The sequence below is a fragment of the Meleagris gallopavo genome, chromosome 2 (assembly GCF_905368555.1).
Source record: "Meleagris gallopavo chromosome 2, MGAL_WU_HG_1.1, whole genome shotgun sequence".
NCBI lineage: Eukaryota > Metazoa > Chordata > Aves > Galliformes > Phasianidae > Meleagris > Meleagris gallopavo.
The window spans coordinates 10163262-10188048 of record NC_139405.1 but is presented as its reverse complement, the minus strand read 5'-3'; the positions used below and the strand labels follow the sequence as shown (position 1 = coordinate 10188048).

General features: G+C 38.3%; 1 protein-coding gene across 13 annotated transcripts in view; it reads left to right on the top strand.

Moving 5' to 3' along the window:
• NRXN1 (neurexin 1) overlaps positions 1–24787 on the top strand; it is a 645099-nt gene that overhangs the window by 603693 nt on the left and 16619 nt on the right. For 10 of the 13 annotated variants that reach the window (XM_085218894.1, XM_085218885.1, XM_085218888.1 and 7 more), the window contains one exon: positions 21133–21220. In XM_085218894.1, coding sequence (XP_085075020.1) covers positions 21133–21220 — 88 coding nt within the window. The remainder of the gene's footprint in view (positions 1–21132; positions 21221–24787) is intronic. The other 3 variants (XM_085218886.1, XM_085218898.1, XM_085218897.1) reach the window with 1 other exon arrangement.

Genomic DNA, 24787 nt, shown 5'->3' with positions numbered 1-24787 from the left:
GGTTCAGCTGTAGAGAACAGCTTATGTATTTGAGAACAATCATTGAGATAAAGCGAAGAGAAAAACGTTGTATTAAAATAATCTGATTTTAGGCAGGATATCATCTTTGGCCAGATGTGCTACCCCTCATTTCTCAGTTGATATGATCTTCAAAAGCCCTCTGTAAAACAGACTATTAAATGCTAATTAACCTCTTGTAGGTAGTGGAAGAGAACAATCAATAAATTGCAGGAAGTGAAAATATTTCTTACATGAGCCATTCCTGGATAATTCTATAACCATTCCTGGGTAATTCTATAGCTCCTTTTAAAAGCTAGGAACAGTAGTATCTTAACCTTATAGAATGGGCGGGAGAAACACCAAAACTTAAAGCACCACAAAACTAACCAAACAGCAACAAAAAAGCAACAACAACGAAGTAGCTTTTTTATTTTTTGCCCATTAGCTTTTGGGCAGAGAGAGTCTATGAGGATCAAATAGTAACAATCAAACAACCTTAGCCTTTCTGTTTCAAAAATAGAAAGTGGCTTTATTGTATCCCCTAATATATAGAAAGGATCTCTGGCCATCGATGACATGGGACAAATGTCATAGTCTCTTCCAGCTAGCAGAATTTCCATTCAGATTAAATAGAGAGCTCTAACTGAAGGCAGAGGAGTGTAGTTCAAGACAAATTCTAAACCACTGTGGTTCATTTCACAGGAACTTGTTCACACTTATCTAAGCTCGGACTCACATAGGACTGAAAAGGAATTTCTGGGTCATAATGTCCTGTCCATTTCCTAAGTTCTTCTCTACCATTCACGTTTTAGATGGACTTTTCTAACAAAAGGTTCATATCGGAAGTCTTTAGGAGATAAGCTGAAGCTTTAATTGAGCCCTTTAAATTTGTTGCTTAGGAACATTGAACAGTGAACTTATTTTTTGTTTTAGTTTTCTATCATTTCATTTTACGATACTGCAGTACAGCAAGTCAAGAACAAGATACAAGTATAAAACATAAGCATGAATGTATCTTATAAAATCATTGAATGGTTTGGGTTGGAAGGGACCTTAAAGATCTTCTCTTAATGGTTGGAGCTTCTGCAGAACTTGCTGATGACAAAGAGACTGGTAGATCTTTTTAGGTAAATGCTCATTTGTCTTTACCTAAGCAAAATGCTCTTTGGCAGCAGTGGGAGTAATAATTCATAAGACCTGAAGACCCAGTGAGCAGAATTACAACAGATGAATACATCCTTGTTTCTGAAAACTTTGACTTAAATCTCATTGACATTATGAGAGGAGAGCAGAAGTGGGAAATGCATTTGAAGAGCAATTAGGGTAAGAGTTTGCTTGTAAAGCAATTCTGGCTTTTTGCTATTTGATTTTGAAATTATTTTAATTGTCTTTCATTTATGAATGGTGAACCTTCAATGAAAAGGAGAGTTCAGATGGTGCTGTTAGAGGGGAAATTACACTTATTACAAAGAGTAGACTTAGATGCAGAAATTGTTGTGCAACGCTGACAAAGTCACTCTTGTCTTTCATACACTAGATTAAAGTGGTTTTTGCCTCTGTGAACATCTCTCCTTTATGTAGTAATCAAAAATATTCTTTTTTTTTTTTTTTTTTTTAATATGAGTATGCTTTGATATCTGTCCTGTAGTGAACAGCAAAATTGCTGTATATGGATATAGGTGCTGGCTCTTATGAAGGTTCACTGGAGTTCTGCTGGGGAAGAAAATAAAGAGAAGAAAAAAAAAAAACTGTAACAAACCCCAAATTCCTGTTTTACATAATTTATATTGTGTAGAAAGGTATTTATTACATGAAGTTTTGGCTTGTTGTGAGGTATGGTTGCACAGGTTATTTGCTCAACTCCTTGTGTGCTTTAATGAAAATGCAATCTGATTTTTGACAGGGTGGTACTTTCAAAGGCAAATTGGCACATCTGTAGATAATGATTCCTTGAAGAGTGATTAGAGACACTTTCTTATATAATCACTGCATTATATGTATGTTGCTAGTGTTACGTGACATTAAAATCTGTCATTAATTCATATCCTTATTATCCCCGGTAGCTAAAAACAGGGAATGAGGAGAGAGTAGACCAACCGTTATGAGAAATAAAATGGATTCTCAAAGGATGCTCTAATTGCTTAAGAAAATTAGATACTGTGTCTGATAGGGTTGTCTGCATGTATTTCAGAGATTCTGGCATTCCACATCGCTGATAATTTTCTTATCTGAGATAATTAGTGCTGTTTGTTTCTTGCGTGTTTCTACGGTTTAATGCAGAGCTGCTGCTGTAAGTGATTTTTTTCTCTTGTGGATACCCAGCGGCATCCCCAGCTCTCACCTGCGCACTGAGGTGTTACAACTTGTGCCTCTCTAAGCAAAGGTTGTTCTCTCACCAGATCAGATGCTGCAGAAGGGGCTGAAAACAGAGTATAATACAGTATCTTGGAGATTGTGGCTGATTGCTCTACGTATCAGTAAGCAAGGAGTGTTCTCATTGAACTTACTGGGTTAGGACCAGCACTTAAGCTAAGTTTTATTTTGTGAGGTATAAGGCTGTGTCGATGTGTGTTGAGGAGCAGGGATCAAAATGCTTGGGCATGAGATAGAAATAATGAGTTTGCTTAGTCTGTCGTTTCTCCGAATGTATACAGTCCTTTGCAAATGACAAAGTTAATGGCATTGCCAGTGGTGAATGGGAGACCTCTCCTCTAGAGCTGATCCTTGATGTTGGGAAAGGCAGTGCAGACTTTGCAGGTAGTGCCTGATCTAAAGCTGAATACTGCCACACGGAGAGTTGTGCCAGCCTTTGAATGGAGGCTGTAATGAAGTTTGGAGTCATACAGCAATGACCTATGTGAAAGCAGCTGTGAAATGGTGATTGTATCTTTCTAAACATTGTGAAATGCATGGATTAAACAGTCTCCTGCACACACACACACACACACACACACACTCAGTCTGCCTAATTTCTGGTTCGCTGTCTATGAGAAAAGAATTAAATATTTATTCATTTTCTTCTTCTGCAGGTAAGATTACACTTTCTTTTTAATTATTCTGTTTTAATTAGTGGTTTGGGTGCCTGCAACAACACAGCAGGTCCAGAGGTTTGTCCATGAGGCTTAGCATGGCTGTGCTGGAAGCGCCCAGTGCTGTGGCAGGTTATTGTTTGAACCACTGCTAATTAGCTTTCAAACAGGTTTTTTTTTTTTTTCATTTGTTTCACAATAATTTCTCTGGTGTTTGCTTTGTGCTTAACCAGGTAAAGTAAACATTAAATCTCAATTAAGATTGCTGTGCTCATCAAGCAGAAATCCTCCATAGTATTCAGTTCTTCTAGCCACTGTTCTCAGGAAAGCAGTGCTGTTGTTTTGCACAAGATTGATCCATTAAATGCCTACAGACAGTGGGCAACAGGCTTTTATGTAGTCCCTTGAATATGGAGGAATGTGCTGTAACAGATGTGCTCTTGAATAAAATATTCTAGCAAATTAATTGCGGGCATGCTTAGGCTGGGTATGTAGTTTAAAGTTGTATTTTTACCATATGGAGGCATGTTTTTTGCAAAGTGCAATATAGCTGGAGAAAACTCTAGATGAAGCGTGACACAGATGTAGAGGCAGGCCCAGCCTACTGATGTCCTGTCAGTAATAGATGGTACCTCGTGCTTCTTGCAAACCCCACTGGGAATGAGAAATGTGAGTGCTGGCAGAGTTACCTGTATCATAGGGGTATTAATTATCTTGAAATAAGGTAAAATAATGCTAAGACATACTGTGTCAAGTGTCAGTGATGTGCCCAGAGCTTGTCAGAGGAAGCAGTGAGGTGGGACCTCGCTATCCTTGTCTCCCTCTGCTGCTGGTGCAGAACCTGTTGCAGGCCTCCCTGGAGAACTCATGTCTCTCGATGTGTAGTGCATGCGTGCTTGTCTCTGCCTTCATTAGCTAGCAAAGAGAGCTGCCTTTCTGTTTTCACTGTGGAGAAATACCCCGCCTCATCTGCATGCAGCCAGCAAAGCCCAGAGGATTGCAGAGGATGGGAATTTTCAGCATCACACCAAGATGCAGCAGGAAATGCCAGGTCCAAAACAGCCTCTCTGCTTTTTGTGCTGAAGCTCTGAGCCAGGAACGTACAAAGTGTGCCATGGAAAGAGTAATTAAATGCTGTTTTCAAATAAATTTTTAAAAAATAGACAGGCTCCTTGTTCACTTTGCTCCATAAGCCCCTCAGCTTTTGGTAGGAACCTTGAAGATATAAAACTTACATAATTTTGTCTGTTCGGTGAGCTAAATTATTCATTATAAGTGAAAATATTTGTAATCATATGTCAGAAAATGTGTGATTTCTAGGCAGCTATGCCTAATAAGAACCCTGCGGTGTGAAACCCAGGGTATGGCTGCTAAAGCCATCCATCTTAAAGCTGTGCTGGCCTATGTGTATTTTTAGGCATCCTATCAATAAATATTTTATAAAGTGCTGCAGACAGTCGAGGGAAGAAATATATTCTGTTGCAGAGGAATCCAATTTCAGGTTCCCCATAAAATGATGTGTTTTATAGGTTTTGATATCAGATACAAAAGCAAGGATGTTGTGTAAAATACATCAGATGTAATCACTGAAGAAATCCTGCTGTGTTGTGAATAATTTGTGATCCTTCAAAGAAAGCTGCAGGGGTTCTAAGCAGGCCATCTAATGATAAATATCAATCTGCATGTGCTCCTGTATTGATGGGGGGGGAAAAAAAAGCTATTTCCTCCTTTTATTAACAGCAAGGTCAGATTGATAGCAAAGGAAAAGGCGACATGATTTTTATTGCTACTTACACTCCATGTTTAATTGAGAATAAATTTTGCAAGTGTTCGCTGTAATGCGTGTGCTGTTGCAGGAGCCCTGCCATCTCCAGCTCAGTGTTTGGAGCTTATGATCACCTTTCTCTGGCTTCATTTCTGCACTTGCAGAACTTGTGATATATAGATATATAGTGGGATATTTGCCTTTTCCACATCTGTAAGAATCACCAAATGCTCAGCCTGCTCCTGTTCAGTTGGTGCTGGGGATAGCAGCCCTTCTGAAGCACAAATTGGCACGTGCAGAGGTTTAGCTCTTAGCATAATCTGATTATGGCACGGCAGCTGTAACTTTCAGAACAGAACCACTTCAAACACCCGGTCTAGCATTGCCTGTATCCAGATGAAGAAATAGTGGGCAGGAGGAGGTGTGTCGTGGGGATGTCAGCTCTATGGAGCTGACAGAGCTTTTGTCCTACCTTTGGGAAGCAAACCAGTAATTCACCTCTGATTGAACTGGAAACTATCAAGCAGCAGAATTATCAGCCGCCCTTAGTACCCACCTCCTACTCGAGGTGCTTTCAAGGAAACATGCAAAACCATCTTTAGAGTTGTTCAATCAAAACAAAGCTGTGGGTGCAGAAGACTTTAGGGGAAGGAAATGGGCCATTTGCTCTCTGTCCTGCTGTTTTAATTGGAAGCTGTTGCAAAAAAAAAAAAAAAAAACTGCAAGTGTGGAGCTATGTGCACCAAAGTGATCATTTCTTCTATGGTAAATCCAAGTCCAAAAAGGGATTTTCTGCAGGGAAGGCTTTCATTTCCTTTCCAGCAATAAAACACTTGAATTAGGCGAGTCACAGCCGCCTAATAGAAAACATTTACTACTTATTGCTGCCCTGGAAATCAAGGATTTTCTTAGTTCTGTGTTATTTTTAAAACCTAGGACTTGGGGCATTTGGATATTGTACAGAAAAGGAGAGGGTTTGGGATGGATCTGTGGCATTACAGCTACATGGTATTATGGCTCATAAAGAAAGCAGGAACTAAGTTTCGAAACTGAAGAAGATGACTCATACTAAGTGGTGTTTAGTTAAGATAGAACTTGTGGATTCTGTTTTAAGCCGAAAAGAAATGATAGCCTTACTCCAAGAGCACTCCATTGTACATAGATCATTTTTTTTTCCTAGGTTTTTCACTCCCCCGAATACCTGAGTGTAATTTGCATAAGTAGCTATTTTGTGACGATTCCTTTAATTCGGACGTTGCTGCAGAAAAGCACTGGAGAGAACAAAGGAGTGCAGATGCAACAGCTTTATTACGCTGATGTGTTATTAGGACATGCTGAAATATGTATATATTATAGGCTGCAGATACAGAGGAGGAAACAGAAAAGAACTGCATCACAGTGTATCTAACAGAGTTTAGCGTGAAGTTTTGTCATTTTGGTGAGCAAATGTGGAACACAGCCATGTCCTTTGTGGCCTCATTTTATATAAGGCACTTTGTACCATAATGGATCTTTTATTACCAAAGACTGTTGTGAAGCATTATGCATTCTTAAGACCCATTCTATTCTGGCTGCTGAAGCACTTTAGAAGTATAAGATCAATTAGTAACATTAATTGAGTATTAAAGAGCAGTAGGTGGAAGAAAGTGCTTTTTTTTAGCTGCTAAGTCTATGATTTGAGCTGTGTGGAAGGCCTGGTCTGTGGAGGTGTTCTTCCCATTGGCTGTGAGTTCATAAATTGCTTGGTTTGATCAGTCTAGCTTCAAGCCTAACCCATCCCAAAGTCCAGGATGCTTTTTGTCTGAGGTTTTGTCACGGTTTGAAGAGTTAATCGCAACACTCCTCCTTCCCTTCAAGAGAAGGGGGAGAAGGAAGAGGAAAAGAACCCAACTGAGGTAGGAGAAACTAATTTATTAAAAGGAATGTGAGATAATACAGAATAATTAAGAAAAATAAATCAAACGGACCAAAAATAAATGGGAGGAGAGAGAGAATCAGTCCAAGTCTTAATCGGCAGGCCTCCCGGAAAAGATGAGAGATCTTCCTTCCCCCTTTTTAATGAACACAGCTAGGAAAATTTAGCTTAGCTGAGCAGTGAAGTATTATTAAATGGGAAAATACATGCAAAGGTGATTCAGATATTTCTGCTTTATCAGCTGCTTAGACTTTTGAGAATAACCGGATGGTGCTTTTTCACACCCTTCTTTTATGCAAAATTACTATAAAAATTTATCTCGATCAAAGGTTTTCTTCCTTTGCTTCCAAATATTATCGTGATCGTAAATAACTGGTATTCAATCCAGATTCTGTTTGAATAGTGTATTATGTACAATAATTCATAAAATATATTTGATTTTTTTAAAAAATATATTTTTATAACTTTGACTCCATTGAAAAGAGCATATATCTTTTCGATGAAATATCTAACTGAACACAAGGATATATATTTTTTTTTATGAATGTGGTTAAATATTAGTAACTAAAAATATTCTTTCATTCTTAGTTATTGGAAGTGCATCAAGATAAGTAATTTATAAATCTTATTAAGGTACAGCAAGCATCAAGAAGTTTATATTCTGGTTATATTCAGCATGCATGAGCTGAGCAGTTTGCTTGAGGGCTAAAACGCAGCTGATGCATGCTGCCACCAATAATTGCTATAGCAACATTGTCATAGTGCCTGAGATCTGCCTCCCTTGGGTTCACACCTGAAGTTTCCTTTGTGGTGAAACAAAATGTCTTCTCAAGTTGAAAATACTGTGTCATAGTTGAGGTATTGATGATTTTTTGCTATTTCTTTTTCCAAGTAATTAGATTTCAAATGCTGAAAAGCATAGTGGAACGTTAGAGGAAATCATTTGCTGTCATAGTGTCCATTTATCATGAAATTCAACATTGTGCGGCTCCTTCCGTACAATTAATCTTTGCAAATTGGTGTGATCAGGTGAAGAAATTCTCTGTGGGCGGTCCCACTTAACTTACAGAGTTTTTCCTTCCCTTTGTCTGAGTGCTTAGATGTTACATTAGTGTCTGTAAGAAAATCAATCAAAATAATGTTTCAGAGTTGTTATTTCTCTTATTTCAAATCGCTGCACATAGTGATGTTAGTTGTGTCTCTGCTTATTGGGAGCTCTTTGACTCAAAGTGCTGAAACACAGCACTGAGTTCCTATCAGCTTTCTTGAGGGATCCTACTAATAATGTAATCTACATGTATTAATGTAGAATTTGGGGCCAGATTCTTGGTCCTAGTTCCCGCTTTGGGCTGTTGGAAGAGGGGGGGAAAAAAAAGTAAGGGTTACATCACGAGCAACCAAGGACTACTTTCCTGATGATGTCATAGTGTAGGGTATCATTGTGTCTGAGGTCTATTTTTTGTGCTTGGTAGCTGGTCTAGGGGGAGAGGTGTTGAGCAGTGTTTTACTAACAGTATTTGCATTCCTGTCATAGAATCATAGAATAGCTTGGGTTGGAAGAGACCTCAAGGATCATCAAGCTCCAACAGCCCTGCCACATGCAGGGCCACCCTATCTAATACTAGACCATACGGTCCCTCCCATACAGCTCTAAATAACTGTGTTGAAGTTTACTATAGATATTAAGATTCCTTTTACGTTGGTGATGGAAGTGAAGAGTATTTGTTACTATGATGATGAAATAACAGATGAAGTTATTTTTCCCCGGGTCATGGAATGACACAGCAGAGTCTGAATGTAGACTGTAAAAAGAAGAGTAGCGAAGGCAGCAGAGGCCTGTGATCAGCTGAGCAGGCTAATTGGAAGTCTTTCAGCAGGGAAACATACATTGTTGAAAAAGAGAAAAAAATAAGAAAGAAAAGAAGGAGGTTCCACACTCAAAAAAACAAAAAACAAACAAAAAACCTCAGGCCAGCAGTGGTAGGAGAGGATGCTGGGTACTTGATGTGATGCCAGAGAATCCTAAAGATGTGAGAAATCAACAACGGGCGATGTGTGAAGGTTGTTTTACAGCTATGTCTGGATTTAAGAGATCTTTAGAATCCACGTATTTTTGTTGAGATATTTAAAAGCAAAAACAAACAAACAAACCTTGTTGTATTGAAACTAATTCTGAGAAATAAAAACTTAAGAGAGTTGAACTGGACTCTTCAATGGCTGTCCAACTGAAGGAGCTCAAGGGGTGCTGTCAGTGACAAACTGCCTGGCTACCTGATGTTGGACCAGTGGGAGAAGGACTGAAATGATCCTGTTGAGTTCAGAATTTCTCATGGGTTGGTCTGTATTTCTTTGGTAGCGGAGTTTGCTCTTCCAACAGCAGAATATGGCTTTTACGGGAGAGAGAACGGAATCTGAAGAGTTGGGATTGGTACAGTCAGATACATGTCAGTGGGAGTATAAGGGCTTGCTTCCCTAAGGGGTGTTACTCATCATCATAGAATCACAGAATCATAGAATAGCTTGGCTTGGAAGGGACCTGGAGCTGGAGGTAACTTACAGTGTCCGCAAAAGCTACACAAAACACATCCAGTCATTGTTCTCAGAATACAGTTGTAGACCTGGAAATTAAACTAGTTTTAATTAACTTCATTAAATCACAATAACATTCCCACGTAGACAAGACTGACAAACTTTAGGAGTTTCATTGTACACTTTGCTGACATAGTTTCCCTATTTAGGGAGCCAACTGAAAGTCTTAGTTGCAGAAACAAGAACTTCTACTAAACTCTCATCTGAGTTTAAGCCTGAGCGTTGCAAAATCATTTTCCATTTTAAAGAGGAACCTTACCATGTTTTTTCTCCTGTTTGCTCTCAATGAAATGTGTTGTATTAAATTTCAAAAACAAAATTGCACCATCTTGTAAAAACAAAAGAAGGTAAGTTCTGAGCTCCTCCTAGACAACGGAAAAACCTTGTCAATGTTTATTGTAAAACTGAGTAACAGCTTTGCAAAGATAATTAATTTTCCACTTTTCATTCTATTTTAAATTCTCTGCCATATTTTGAGTAAATGCTCATAATATAATAATGAAGGTGAAGCATCACAGTTTACAAGACTTAATCATTTCAACTTAGGTTCTTTTGGAGAATCTCAAAACCAGAATGTCTTTGGAATGTGTCTCTAAAGTGTGCCATATTGCAGTCAGAAGAGTGATGAAGAAGTTCTAGCTTATGAGCTCAGGCTTTCAGTTTTAAATGATTTCACAAGAAACGATGGGCCAAATACACAACTGAAGTGTGAACGTTTTGTTTCCCTGGAACTGTGCATCTTTACACCAGCTGACATTCAAATATGTTATTAATAATCTGTGCAGGCACATGGCTTGTGAATTCATGTTTCACATCATACTTGCATTCTGGTGTTCCCTAACTACTGAGTGTTACCTTCAAAACTCTCCAAATTGAATGTCACGTGTGCAGATTTTTCACTTGCTTTAAAAACAAGCTGTGGATACGTTCTCCACTTATGCATGGCCAAGCTGACAGCCTCGAGCAGACAACTGGCACAGCTGTGCCCTGCCAGTCTGCCTTGCAAATCTCTGAGGCCAAGCTAACAACAATCAGTAGGAGCAGTAGGCTTGTGTCCTTTAAGAGGCTGGATCCTCATGGACCAGGCTTCTGTCAAGAAGTTCTGCTTTTCACTCATTGTCCGCAGCTGTCTTGCAGTCTGTTTCTAATGGCTACAAACCACAGACTTTTCCTGTCTAGCTGCCTTTGTACACGGCCACTGATCTTTTTAGCTTTCCATGGGCCATGTTGCTGATCTGCCCTAATTCTTTGTCCCCACCGTTCTCTTCCACTTGTAATGGTTGTAATTTTTCCCGTTCTTTAACTGTGTATCAAGCACACTGCTTCATTTCTCTCCCTAAATCCTCCAGCCGTGTCTTAATTACCTTTCACATGCTTATGACTCTTCATCTCAGTATCCCGTCTTGCCATCACTCACAGCCCAATTTCTTTCTTCTTTTTGTTCAAATCCTTCCTGTTCCTCCTCCTCCTTATCCAAATGTTGCTGTGCCCTTAGCGCAGGAGTCTCCTAGGTTTCAGCTTCTCTCTTCAGTACTGGAAAACCAGATATGTATGTATACATTATGAAGCAACCATATTCTTATGTCCCAAACCCAAAGATCTTGAGAATGAACTTCAGTTCTCCTAGTTTTCTTAAGCTGCTCCCGTTGGCAAAACTGGTTATATTTTCATACACATGATGAAAAAGGCAGGCTCCTAGAACAGCTTAATAAAGTAGTTGTGAATAACGTCTGCATGTAAATAGTGTCTCTTTTTTTCTTCTCTTTTTCTTTTCTTTTTTTTTTTTTTCTGAAATCAATCTGAGAAGTTAGGGAGCTGTTTCATTTGAAAGAGTGTGCACATGCATGCAAACTAATAATTTGATATACGCAGGCTTAAAAAAGTACCAGCAGAGTTGGAAGGTGTCTTTAAATAGCTAATTTAATAAAAATAATAATTGCCAACAAGATATTGAATCATAAATGTAGGTTCTGTAGTATTATACTATGATACATACTGAATTCACAGCTCTAACATAATGAGAGATTAAAAATAAATCCTATTCGTATAACAAACATGGATCTCAACCTCATCTGCTTTATATTGGAAGTGTTTAATGAAGAACATTGTAGTCTGTAAGCACTTGAAGGCTAAATGATGTCACCTGGGGTGCGGCCACTCCAAGGCAGCTCCAGGCGTGCGGTGCTGCTGCTGCCCTGCTGCACGCTCCTCACATCTGCTGCCAGCGCGGTCGCTTACACAGTTATGAAATCAAGGCATCGTTAACAAACTCAAATGCCTGTGTGACAAATGGACACTTGCAGAAACTATCTAATTAACTGTATCTTCAAAACAGTGGCTTTAATGAAATACTTATTTTAATTGAAAAGCAATTAGGCATTGTCTCCTTCCAGTGCACGTTTGCCTCTCATTAGCGTTAACAAGTTTCATTTGCAGAATGGTGCTTGGTGTGATGTTTCCCTACCCTGCAGGACTGGTCAGTGGATTTCCTTGCTACTGCCCATGGTCCCGTCAGTGTTTGAGTTTTTAGATTAAAAAATTAAGATAAGGAAGTGCAGTCAGGTTAGTGAGAAGCCAATTTCCTTTTCTCTGTTATTGCAACCTAGTGGTACTGAAGAACAAAATGTGACCAAGTAGTTAGTATCCAAGATGACACAGCTGTCTTCTTGGGCTCTTAGAAGTTTTAAATTATGGTGTTAACTATAGACACTAGGGAAGGATGGAAGGTGTTGGCAGTGGTGTTGGTGCGTATTGTTCCTCAAGAAGAGGAAAACAAGGGTTAAGAAAGGGTTAACAGCAGATGCCTTCCTGCTTCTGAGTTAATTTAATTTGCCTCGAGTCAAAAACACACTGAAGTGAACTTGAAGAAAGTGTTATGGGTCAGTTAGTGTTAGGCAGAAGATCCCATTTTACCTATTTATTGTCACTGGGGCAAGATGAGATTGCTGATGTACCTAAATGGCCAGTGAGTAGTCTGTAAGCAGTTGTTTATGCAGTTTTCTGCATTTCTGAGAAAACTTGTTATTATTTGGTTATTTGGTATTCTGCATTTTGAAGCAGGATTAGAAAACTTTTTCCTCCCCCAAAAATAATATGAGTGTGAACAGACACTGAATGTTAGTTCACAGAGAGCATTCCTTGTGAAGGATTTTTCTTCCCTTTCTCTTTTAAGAATTGCTGAGTAGCTAAATTCCCATAGATTTCAATTGATCAAAATACTCTTATGTTATACAACTTAATAGTCAGGGAGATTCACAGTCTGTTGATTTGGTGGTACTGTAAATGTGTAAGAAGATGGAAGCACAGCTAAATGTAAGTGCCTTTCTAATTCTGCTGTATTGGGGATTTTAGTAGCTAAGTGATTCCAGGCTTCTATCTGTATTTCTGTTTGGCTAAGTATGGTCTTATGCCAGTGATTAAGTTAAAAAAATGGGTTTTATTGGAGGCCCACAGGTCAGTTAAAAAGAAGCCCACTTCTCCACCAATAACTCAAACAGTCATTTTTAAAGTCTTTAACAGTGTTATGTTTGAGTTTTGGGAGATGAATAAGACTGCAGTAAGAGTCATACTCTAAAAGTTGAACAATCTCTGTACATATGGTCCATAAATATAAATTAATAGGTTTGCTATCACTGTAGCAATGTCATAGATGAAGAAGCACATAATCTCTGGGTTAAAAAGAAGAAAAACCTATGAAAGTGACCATGGTGTTTTGTGAATTCAGAATTAATGGGGACCAAAATGTTGATAATCCTACGACTTGCTGTGCTTCTAAGAAACACAGCTAGTCCTGCATCAGCTTGTATGAACAAGGGAAGGCCAGAATACCTCCTGCTGTCATGCAGTAGTGCAATGTTAAAGATCTCTTTGCAAGTTCTTTAAAAATGATGGGAGTGGCTCATCACTGATGAAGACGTTTGCGTTGTGTGTTGCCTAGTAAGGATAGATGTGAAGAAGCAAAACAGTTGGGTTAATTTGCTGAATAGCTGCTTATGAAAAGTTTTACAAGAGGACAAGAGAAGAACCATTCATGAATAACATTAACTCAAATTTTATTTCTTATCTGCACCTGTGAAACTAACATTATTCATGTGGTTCAGGTGGTGAGGGATATTACCTGATAAGGAAAAAACTGATTTAGATAGTTCTTTTTAATCAGTGTTACTATATAAGGTCTGCTCCAATAGTAACACCTACTATATTTTGTTGGCCCATGACATCAGAGGCAGATGATGGTGATATGGCAGCGGAGATTGAACCTTTCCACCAGTATCCCATTACGTGTTGTTGCTGTGTGACAGATGGCAGCAGAGGCAGTCTGACACAATGGTGTCTGACATGGAAGTGCGTATGGAGAGAAGGGATGTCACTGAATTCCTCCACAAGGAAAAAATGGCACCCATTAACGTTTGTTGATGCTTGGTGAACATTTTTGGAGACAAGAGAATGGATGTGAGCATAGTGAGGCAGTGGGTGGTGTTTCAGCAGTGACAGCAGTCACCTCCGCTGGTGCACATTTTTTACAAGCACAGCACTCGGGATCTTGTTCATCTGTGGTGAACGTGCATAGACAGCACTGGTGGTGTCCATGTTGAGAAAACAGAATTTTGCAGCTGAGAATTTGCTCTATCAAGTAGTGTTGCTGTGCACATTGTATCTGCTGTAGTTTCTATGGAAATAAATAGGAGGCATTACTTTCAGAGCAGCGTACGTATATTTAAAAATCATTGCAGAGTACTGCCTGGCTGGCTTTCCAGGTAAAAAATTGCAGCTTTGTGAGCATGTGGATTTTCTTATCTCTGTTCTTGCTTTCTTCGGGATGAAGTAAATAACTCTAAGACTTTGACCAAAGCAATTAACTTCAAATTCAGAGCTTAAAGGAAAGCCACACCATTTTGTTAATGTCATTTTTCTATAGATAGTTTTTTCAAATGTATTTGTAGTAATTTCAGTCATGAGAATTTAAATGTTTGGGATTTTGGGGGGAGAGGAGAAGTAATAGAAATACTAGTCTGCATTAAAAAGATAGTGTGGATTTTAAGGTTTCTTGGAAGGCTTCCTGGTAGACTTTATACAGAGAGTTGGAGGGGAGAAAAAAGATTATTCTGCTTTGCTTTGTGTGGCAGCTGTGTTCCTGTCCCTGCCCACACTGAAGGACAAAGGCTGAAGCTACCCTGCAGGGCATTCTAGCCGTCATCTTGAGAATTTTACTGATCCTTCAGGGTTTAATTTCTAAAGCATTCAGGTCACAAACTCAGAGGTCTTAATTTGTTGTTGTTGTTATTATTATTTTGCTAATGTTTCTGTCAGATGCTGACAAACTCAAGAGAAATAGCATGATGATATTAATTAGATGAAATCTAGTTTGGGAGAGTGTTTCGATTTTCAGTTACTGTATGTTCACATTACAGGGTAATAATAATGTCAGCAGTTAATGAAATATGTAATAATATTGTATATATACTTGAAATATTAGCATTTTAATGTCCATGTGCAGAAACAACTTTTTTCAGCAGCACAGCACTGAGAAAATACTTTCTGGGTGTGGGTGGATGAGCAGTAATTGGTACCCATGTAGTTTGACCAATAGCAGCTTAAATACAAATTTAGGGGCAGCTGTCCAAATGTCATGTCATCTGGAGCTGATATTGTTGCTATATCACAATAGCTTATTTTTCTTACCAGCACACTATTTCGTCCAATGGGAGGTTATTAACAGTAGGGATAAGATAGCTGAAGAGTAGAATTGATTAATGTGATGTATTTCAATTTTTTTCTACAACTGTCTCCACAACCAATCATAGAAATCTGCTTCATACACTGAAAATTAAGTTTAAATTACACAGTCTTGGCTAGAAAATTGTGTCATTAATCTGGTCCCAAAAATGAAATTTGATTTTTTTCCATGTGAACTCTTTTGTGACTTTTCATATTTTGCTGGTTTCTGCAAGCATTCCTGGGCACTTTGGTGCGTATTGTTTTGGTTTATGTTATGTTATTCCTCCCTTTAAAAGAAAAATATAGGAGAGAAAGAGAGGAATATATATGAGAATGATTTGTAGGAAAGTCACTTAGTGCATCAGAAATTAATATGTCCAATGCATCAGTACATTGGTTGCTCTCAGCTCCCTCATGTAAACATGAACAGTATTTTAGAAGAAAAGTTTGCCACACATAATTAGGAAAGTAGAAGTGCATACCTTGTTTCTTCCTTTCTTCATATTATATCAAGTTACATATCCTTTTGCTAAGCTGAAGCAGACCTCTGCATTTAAATGTCAGTGATAGCTGATCCTCACTGAACAGTAACTATTTGAATAAAATTTCAGGAGGAAAATAAGTAATTTAGAAAGACCCAAGAACTGGGAAAGAGGAGAGTAGAAAAATTTAATGTCTAATTTCCTAATCCTGCATCTGAATGTGTGTGTTAATGTAGTCAATTGTCAACAGTGGTTAATTAATTTAACTGATAAACTTCCCATAATTGGTCGGGCAACATCAACTACCATATACCCATTCCTTTGTATGCCTAGTTCCTCTTTTCTCCCTTGGCCTCACCATTAATTTCTCACTTACACCATGCTATCCCTTCCCTGTGGGGCTGTGGGTGCTCTACCATCCTTCTCAGGCTGCTGTCACCTCCGGTCATTGCTGTAAGTACAGCCAGTTTCTTCCACGAAGCCCTGCAACATTTTCAGGCAGTGCTCTTGAGGCACCATCTGTTCTCAGCATCTCTTTGGCTACCTCCTTTCTTCCTGACCATCCTGCCCTTTTGGAAGATCTCCTAGAGAATAACCATTGCTAACCTGCTGAACTGCTAACCCTTACCAGTAGCGTCCTTGTCAGACTCTTCTCCTCTACTTGATCTGGATAGGCTGAATCAATGGGCTGAGTCCAATGGTATGAGCTTCAGCAAGGCCGAGGGATGGGTCCTGCACTTACATCAAAACAACCCCATGCATCGCTACAGGACTGGGGAAGAGCATCAGAAAAGCTGCAAAAAGGAAAGGGACCTGGAGGTGTTAGCTGACAGCTGGCTGAGCATGAGCCAGCAGTGTGCCCAGTTGGGCAAGAAGGCCAGCGGGTTGTGTCAGCAGTAGTGCAACCAGCAGGGAAGGGAAGTGATCATCAAGTGTAGTGAGTTTTGCATCCCTCACTACAAGAAGGACATCAAGGCCCTGGAGCGTGTCCAGAGAAGGGTCTGCAGCACAAGTCCTATGGGGTGCAGCTGAGGGAGCTGTGCTACAGCTATACGAATAAATAAGAATAGTTTTGATTACAGAGCTGAAGTTTTAATCCAAAATAATTTAAGCAGTAGTCACAAGTGGTTATGCTGTTTATAATTCATATAATAATTTTGGTCTATCAGTTTTTAACTGTTGTGTAATTTGAATTTAGTTGCAGTTCTCACGGGATGAAGTATATTACTGAATAGGAATGAAATAAACTATATTCAGAGTAGCTGTAGGGTGCTGTGCTTTAAAAGAAAGCTGGTGAAACACTAGGAGAAAATATGCAGGTTCCATTGTACTGTTAATGAATGCACAATTCAGATTGGTGATTTAATTTTTAGATCACATTTCTCTGGTACTGGCAGGTTCAGCAAGTCTCATAAATGAAAACTAAATAAGATGGTATGTATTTACACTCAGTCATGCAAAAACTGAATCATTCAGAAAATGGCTTCCTGTGTTGTTTATTCACTAGCAATTTTTTATTTTATTTTATTTTATTTTTGGGGGTGGGGGGAGGGAGGGATGACAGCATTCCAAGAGCACAATAAGAATTACACAGTCATGATTTCTGGTACTGGTATTGAACCTGTGATTGTAATCTTTGAGACAACTTGATATTTACTTACAGCTACAGCCTGTCACTGTATTTAAGCCGTAAATAGAGCATCACTTTTTGATCTGGCCAAGAGCTTTCTTGAAATAGTCACCATTTCCTTCCTAGACAAGGCAGCAGATTGGTCATATTTTAAACTCCCTTGGCTAAGAGACAAATCTTGAAGACCTACTTTCTGCAAACAGACCTGCTGATGTAAGACTTACTCCTGCAGTGGCCACAGCCATGAGTAATTGCCAGAAATCACTTTGTGTAGTGACTTTTCACCTTACAAAGTATGATTTTTTATGCATTTTTTTTATATTGGCATATCGATTGTAAACTTTCCATACCATCCTTTTTTCTGAAATGGGAACAGATGTCCAGCTATTTAAGAAGCCACCTATTAGAGTGGGCTACACTTCAGATTATACAACCATAACCACAAATACACAAAGACGGGAGGTGAAATGAAAAGAAGTCCTACTTCGCCTTCCATTTGTGCATCGGCTAGTTTGAATATTTTTTTTTCAATCCCTTACAACTAGATTATCAGTTCTTAAATGAATTTGAACAACTTGCCCATGAGACATTCTAATCCAATCTTGTATTACAACAATACCAGTTGGATCTTATCCTATTAGGCACTCACTGTAAATAAGGGATTTTCCGCTGACTTTTAAATCCTTCATTAATGAGTATTCTCAAAAGCAGTGTCCTGGAAATTAGCCATAGTGCTAGCAACAATTGCAGTTCATTCAGGAAAACCGATTGATTGTAAATCTTCCCATCCAAATTAAAAAGTATATGAAAAAGACAATGTGCATTAAGTAAAACAGTGTGCTCTTGCGTTATATATCTATGTCCCTTGGCTGCCTGAGACCTTTAGATCTAAATCCTTCTCTCTGTTCAGGTGGGTTCCTGTCAGTCAGAGCTCTTCTGCACAGAGCGATCTAAAACTGGCCCGGTTTTTTAATTTATGTGTTGCTTATGTTCTCTAGTGTTTTAGTTAATTCTTAATCGCATTTTAAATTGTGTCAAGTGGTCTAATGACTTTTATATGAAGCTTGGTCACTACCATTTCACTTCCTTTCACAGCTTGTTTGCCTTTATGCTGAAAAATATGAGTAATGGGAAAGAGGTGTACGGGGGAAAGCAGAGAATAGGGGGAGGTTGTGACACATCTGTTAATTGACACCTAACCTGGAATTATTCCTGGCACGTATCTTACGAAGAAAACAATTTTCATACTTTACCTCTTCTCATTCAAATACTGGTACTTGTTTTATTGTTTGCTATTACTGTAACAAAATCTGTTTTATATCTTGTATTAACTTTGAAACAAAGATTATTTCATTTAATGCTCAGAGATACAAATCTTGGCATGGTATCTTCACATTTATTTTAATAGTTATTCATTTCTTTATCCTTAGTGTGCATGCACTTTTATCAAACAAGAACATCCCTTTGTTCTTGAAGAAATGTGTGCATTCTTTTCTGAGATATCACTAGAATTATTATCATTTTACAAAAAGTAGGCTTGACCTCCCTTTATGTGTAACTGAGCAAAGTATCTTTCATACGTTAAGGCACTTTAAGTGTTTGATGTTTCAATAGTTATTTTCTTGTAATTTTGATTACAGTCGAAACTGGACAAAGAGGCTATAGTTAGGTTAAACTCTGACCATATTGTGCTACAGAAAGAGTAATGAGAGACAATGTGGTCCTTCCGTAACTCGACCTGAACATTTAATCTCTATCAGCTTAACACATACCCTCTGTGTACCAAAGCACCCTTAAACAAAAATCCATTTAGACTAGTTCTTAGAGAAAATAATGTGTTGCTATCACTGTTATGTATGCATGTGATGCTTTCTGCTTAATGGTATTCATACACAATTCTCCAGTGCTCAACTGGGAGTGCTCAGTATTCCAGCTGCAGGTCATACAAGTATAACATCAGCATTATGGACAGAAGGAAAAATATATGGCACTGTGGTTTTGCTGACAAAATTGAAACTGTTTGGGAGATGCGTGGCTCTTTTTTCATACTTTCTTATTACTGTAAGTGCTTTTTGAAGTACAGAGTTAACCTTTTATGTTCAGGCTTTATTAGTTGGTTACCTGGCTGTTTATTTTTATTCTGTACTTTAGGAAAAATGCAGGCAGAGATTGGTTTTTAAACAGATATTGATTTTCAGGTTTAAATGGTTGTCTTTTGGGGGAAGGAAATGGACATTAGAAATTCAGTATGATGTTTGCAGCTGACTTTTGCTATAGCTATATAGCAGGAAGAATGGTCAACTAGAAAACTTTTTTAATGTATATATAACTCTCATTCCAAATCTGCCAACTTACTTTGGCAGCCTTGCAGATTTACATAAACCTTTCCAACTATAAGGAAAGGTGGTCCTTATGATTATGGCACTGAACTGTGACATAACATAGCTGTTGTCTATAGCCATTTTGAATGCCTTCAGCAAGTTATTCCGTTCTATTATGTCTCAGTCTTCTATCTTTATGTTATTATAACAGGCTTTTCTTTGTTCTACTTCACATATGAATAAATGTATTCCTGTATCACTTTCCTACCTCAGAGAAGTGTGGAAGGCGTACATTCATTAATATTCTTGAAGCGTGACAAAGAAAAGCCTATTATTGTAATGTGCTTTGCTTTAGAACTTTAGCTAGAAGAGTATGATAAATAACATTGGTTAAGCTTTGTCCATAACATACAGGAGTATTGTATTTACATATTCACACATAAACTGATGAGGTTAAACTTTGAGGTATTGAGAGGCCTTCTCCGATGCAAACAAACATCCAAAAATGATATTTCACATTGACCAAAATGATCGTGTAATTGCCATACATATCATACAGGAACGCAAGAGTGTTTTTTTGCCAACTTTATCCTTAGTTGTATGTTTCAGTGTCACGTTTTCTTATTCTCCTCGTGTATTTACTTCAGTGAGGTGAAGGGAAGTTTGAAATGGGCAGAAAAGAAACATTTTACCCATAGGAAAAGCTTCTTCCTAACCTCATTAGTAATTGCTTGAGAAATGACCATGAGCATGACATTTATATTTCTCTGCCATTATTTCCCCTAATGACTGTGGATGTTCTTATTATATTTCTAAATGCCTATTCTCAGAGGTGGCTTGAACAGAAGGTGCATCATTTTATTAGGTTCAGATTGATTGCCTCTGTGCTTCATTTAATATTTTCTTGTTCTTTCACAGTAAGGTAGATAGAAGTCTCCAGTTTGCTTTCTATGTTTTGCTCCAGGTTCTATCATCTGACTCCTTTGTCTTGATTTTTATTTACTTTTTTCTTTTTTAAATACTACAAACTGTCCAAGCTAATTCTGGACAGATGTTCCTCAAATTTCTCTGAGCTCAGCACAGAACTTGAGCAATCCTTCACTTAATAAAGACAAAAGGATGTTTTAACTGGTGCTTTCTAACACTGTATACATTTATTGTTGTTTTCTTTCGTGCCTTTCTTCTCATTGAATAGTGGCTTTAACTCAGTAATAGTTTTGTTTCCTTCTTTTGGGTTTGTGTGTTTTTTGTTTTTTTTTTTTGGCTCTATATCAGCAAGTGCAATCAATACAATTTCAGTTTTAACAGCTGCAGGCAGCTCAATACTTTGACTTGTTTTTTAATGCTCTTTGTGTTTTCAATATCATAGCAGAGACGTTTGAGGTAAAGAGGAGAGATGGGTAGCCCGAGTATACACATTTTTTCCTTGTACTCTCTGTTATTGCATGAAAATATTATAATGTTTAAGGGCTTGCACTGAATATCTAACACAGTTCCTTTAAAAACTGACAAGTGCAAATTGAAAAGCCATGTCCCACTAATAGAGAGTTGGAAAGTGTCACTGTACCATTATTAAATCTGGAATGCTCTGGACCTTGCATAAATTCAAGCACTACCAATGAGAACCTTAGAACGTAATAAGCCAATTAAAATATACCTATTTGACTTTTATTTTCTTTGCAGACCACAGATGACATCCTGGTGGCCTCGGCTGAATGTCCCAGCGATGATGAGGACATTGATCCCTGTGAGCCGAGCTCAGGTGGGTTAGGTTAGTCAACTTTTTTACTACTTTCTTTTATTTCATATTTGCATGCTTCCATCTCCCAGAAATTTAGAGGGACAGTCCTTTCTTACCTAGCGTGGATAAGTTAAATCAGGGCCTTTATACCTATTATATGTGTGCCAGCTGGGAGGGACAGTTTGCCATGTAGTATTCAAAGGCAATAGCCTAGAATCTATTTTTGGTAGTTGTGATCTGTGCAGGCTTATAGCTTACCAAAGGCTAGGCTCACAGAGGCATTCTGGGGCCCCTGTAATTGTTATTGTGATAAAGAAGGGACAAGTTCAATTGAAAAAAAGATGTTGCAATTGCTAATGCCTTAAATATTTTCCCCAATGAAAGTACAGTATTTCAAATATTTTATTATGTCACCAGTGAAAGCAGTGTTCCTTTTCAATTACTGTAATAGATGGTAAAAACCTGAATATAATAGAATACATCAGTTTCAAATTTGCAATAGCTTTATGGTATTTTTCCAAACTAAAGACATCTACAAATTCTCTAAAGATTTGTTCTCAATGGCTTCTTCTCCCATTCTGTATACATACCTGGAATTGCCCCAGGTCAAGTGTAACACCTTGCACTTGGCTTTGTTCAGCCTTATTTGGTTTACACAGACCCACTTTTCAAGCCTGTTCAAGTCCTTCTGGATGGCATCCCTTCCTTCTTTTGTATCAACTGCATTGTTCAGCTTGGTGTCATCAGCAAACTTGATGAGGCTGCATTCATTCCTACTATTGTCTTTATCCACCAAATAGTCCTGCCTTCAAATCCCTTTCTCTCCAATTTAGAGATAAGGATGTGGTGTCCATGCCAAAGACCTTGCACAAGTCCAGGTAGACATCAGTTGCCCTTTCTTTGTCTACTAGTGCTATCACTCCTTGGTAAAAGGCCACCAGAGCGGTGAGGCACAATCTGCTCTTGGTGAAGCAATACTGGCTGTCTCAGATAACCTTTTTGACTCATATGTGCCTTAATATTGGTTTCAGGAGAATCTGCTCCACGATCTTCCCAAGCACAGACCTGAAGCTAGCCGGCCTGTAGTTCCCCAGGTCTTCCTTTCTCCCTTTTTTGAAAATGGGAGAAATGCTTCCCTTTTTCCAATCTCCAGGGACTTCACCTGACAGCCACGGCCTTTCAAATGTGATGGAGAGTGGCTTGGCAGCCACATCACAAGACTCTGAGATGCATGTTATCTGGTCCATAGATGTGTACACATTCAGTCTCATGACACAGTCTTGGACTTGCTCTGCTCTTAAAGTGGGAGGGATTTTGCTTCCCTCTAGTCCTTACGAGAGGTTCAAGGACACGAGAGATGTGAAAAGCCCAACTGCCAATGAAGGCTGAGGCAAAGAGCTCACCGAGTAGAACTTCAGTCTTCTTGAAGCCAGTTCTTCCTTCTCATTTGTCAGGAAGGGGTACAGTCTCCTTTACCTGGCTCCCAATAAGCCTCTTGAATCCCTTGTTATTTTTCACATCCCTCACTAAGTTTAGTTCCATCTGTGTCTTGGTTTTCCTGATTCTATCTCTGCAAGTCTGGACAGCATTTTCTCTGGGCTACGTGTCCCTGCTTCCACTGTTTTCCTGTTCTATCTCACCATTCATCACTCAGCTACACTTCTCATTTTTGTTTATTTGAGAATGGTTTTACTGTTTATTTCTTGGATCCCGACTGCTATTGCTTTTTTTTTTAAAAAAAAGCATGGATTGGCACAAGAATTATGTTCTCCATAAACTCAATTGTCTGGATCATTTTATCTGTCATTCTACACATCAAAATGTCACTTGTCCTCCCACTCTCTACTCTTAAAAGCTATTAATTTGTCTCTTTCAATGGCCTTGTCCTTTTCTCGTATATGAAACAACATCAACCGAAAGGGTTGGTGAAGTCATAACTTCTTGCATATCAGTCTCCCTGAAAATTTAGTCTTAACCAACAACTTAGTCTTACAAATAAGATTTCTCCAGAAGTAGTCCTGTAGCAATAAAGCACTGAATAATACTGCAGTCCATCTGAATAATACTCCATCTGAATTATACTGCAGTCAACGTGCACTCCTACTAGTAGGCTTAAACTTAAATGAGAAAAACATAGTATTGTTGACAATGACAGAATATTTTTTTTCTTGACTTTTGGGATAAGAAATTCCAAATTTTATGACCCTCAATTTAAATTCTTCACATGGATCAGTTCAGCTTTTTTCCCTTAATTTCTTTCACAAAACTCAGTTGTTTCTCCATAGCCATACCTTCACCTCCTCACTGAAGCTGGTGAAGCTCATGTTTCCTAGTAGATACTTCTAAAGGAAGATAGTTACAGAATCTATATGATTAATAGGAAAATTTTACTATTGTATTTTCACTTGAGAGGCTGTAGCTTGAAATTCAGTTAGATTTCTTCTCTTGTTTCCTGATATTTCAGCAATGGATACAGCATGCTCATTAATCTCACATCAATATTTTTCTAGAAAGAATACATTGAAAGGATGACCAGAGCCCATTTGATTTTATTGACAGAGCCATAAGCGCACGTTTTCATGAGGACTGCCCATACTAAACCTATTCCTAGCTGAAATTCTCAGCTCAAAGTGGAAGACTACTCAGTAAATCATTTGAATATTGTAAATCTATATATCATAGATACTAGTCATTAGCTAGATGTTACCGATTAGCTACACTTACGTTTAAAATAGAACTTCCTTTGTTGGAGGTCTTGCAGTTTGTAGTTGGTATCAAGTCTTGGTCTGCCACCACAAACTTTGCTTGCAGTGCACCTGTCTTCAAAAGAATTAAGGGAAAGAAGCAATTTGCAACAAAGTTTATATAGGACATAAAAATGTAGACCAGACTAGGAGGTGCTAAGCAGCAATCCCATCAATTTGTCTGGAACATAAAGTCACAAACATCATAATTGCAGATTTCATTGTGACTACTAAATGTGCCGTAATTGGATGAAGTCATAACGAATTTATTAGCATGCAAAAGTTAGTCAACCTATTTTGCTTGCGTTATGTTTTGTGTGGTAAAGCAACATGTATTGCTTTTCTACTCTAAATACTAATAGCAACACGAATAGTAACCTTAGTAACTGTTTCCTCTGCTTCTTTTGACTGAGGAAACAGTAAAGCTTTTTCATTTTGTAGGCAAGTTATGATTAATATTAGTGGAAACTTGTCCAAAAAAGAAATGAGCTGGGATGACTTACTAATTTTAGCTAAAAAGCTATAAAACTGTGGGTGGGCAGATGGCCATTTTGCATGCCTGCAGTGCTGTTCCAGCCCTTCCTGAGCTTTGTGTGGAGTTCTGATTTCTGTAGAGTTGCGGTGGGCGTGTGTTGCACTGCTTATTTGTCCCAGTTATGCTGAGTAGTATTTTATTTGTTAGAATTTATCTAGCCTCTTTTGTGGATATGGAAAGGTTCCAAAAAGCAGAGGCCCAAACTGGGTCAAATGAAGTGAAGTCATGGAGTTTAATGGCAGGAAATCTTGATGGTGGAAAAAGCCTTACAGTTTTTAGCATATGACAAAACAGAACTTTTGCTGCAAATTATAGTTA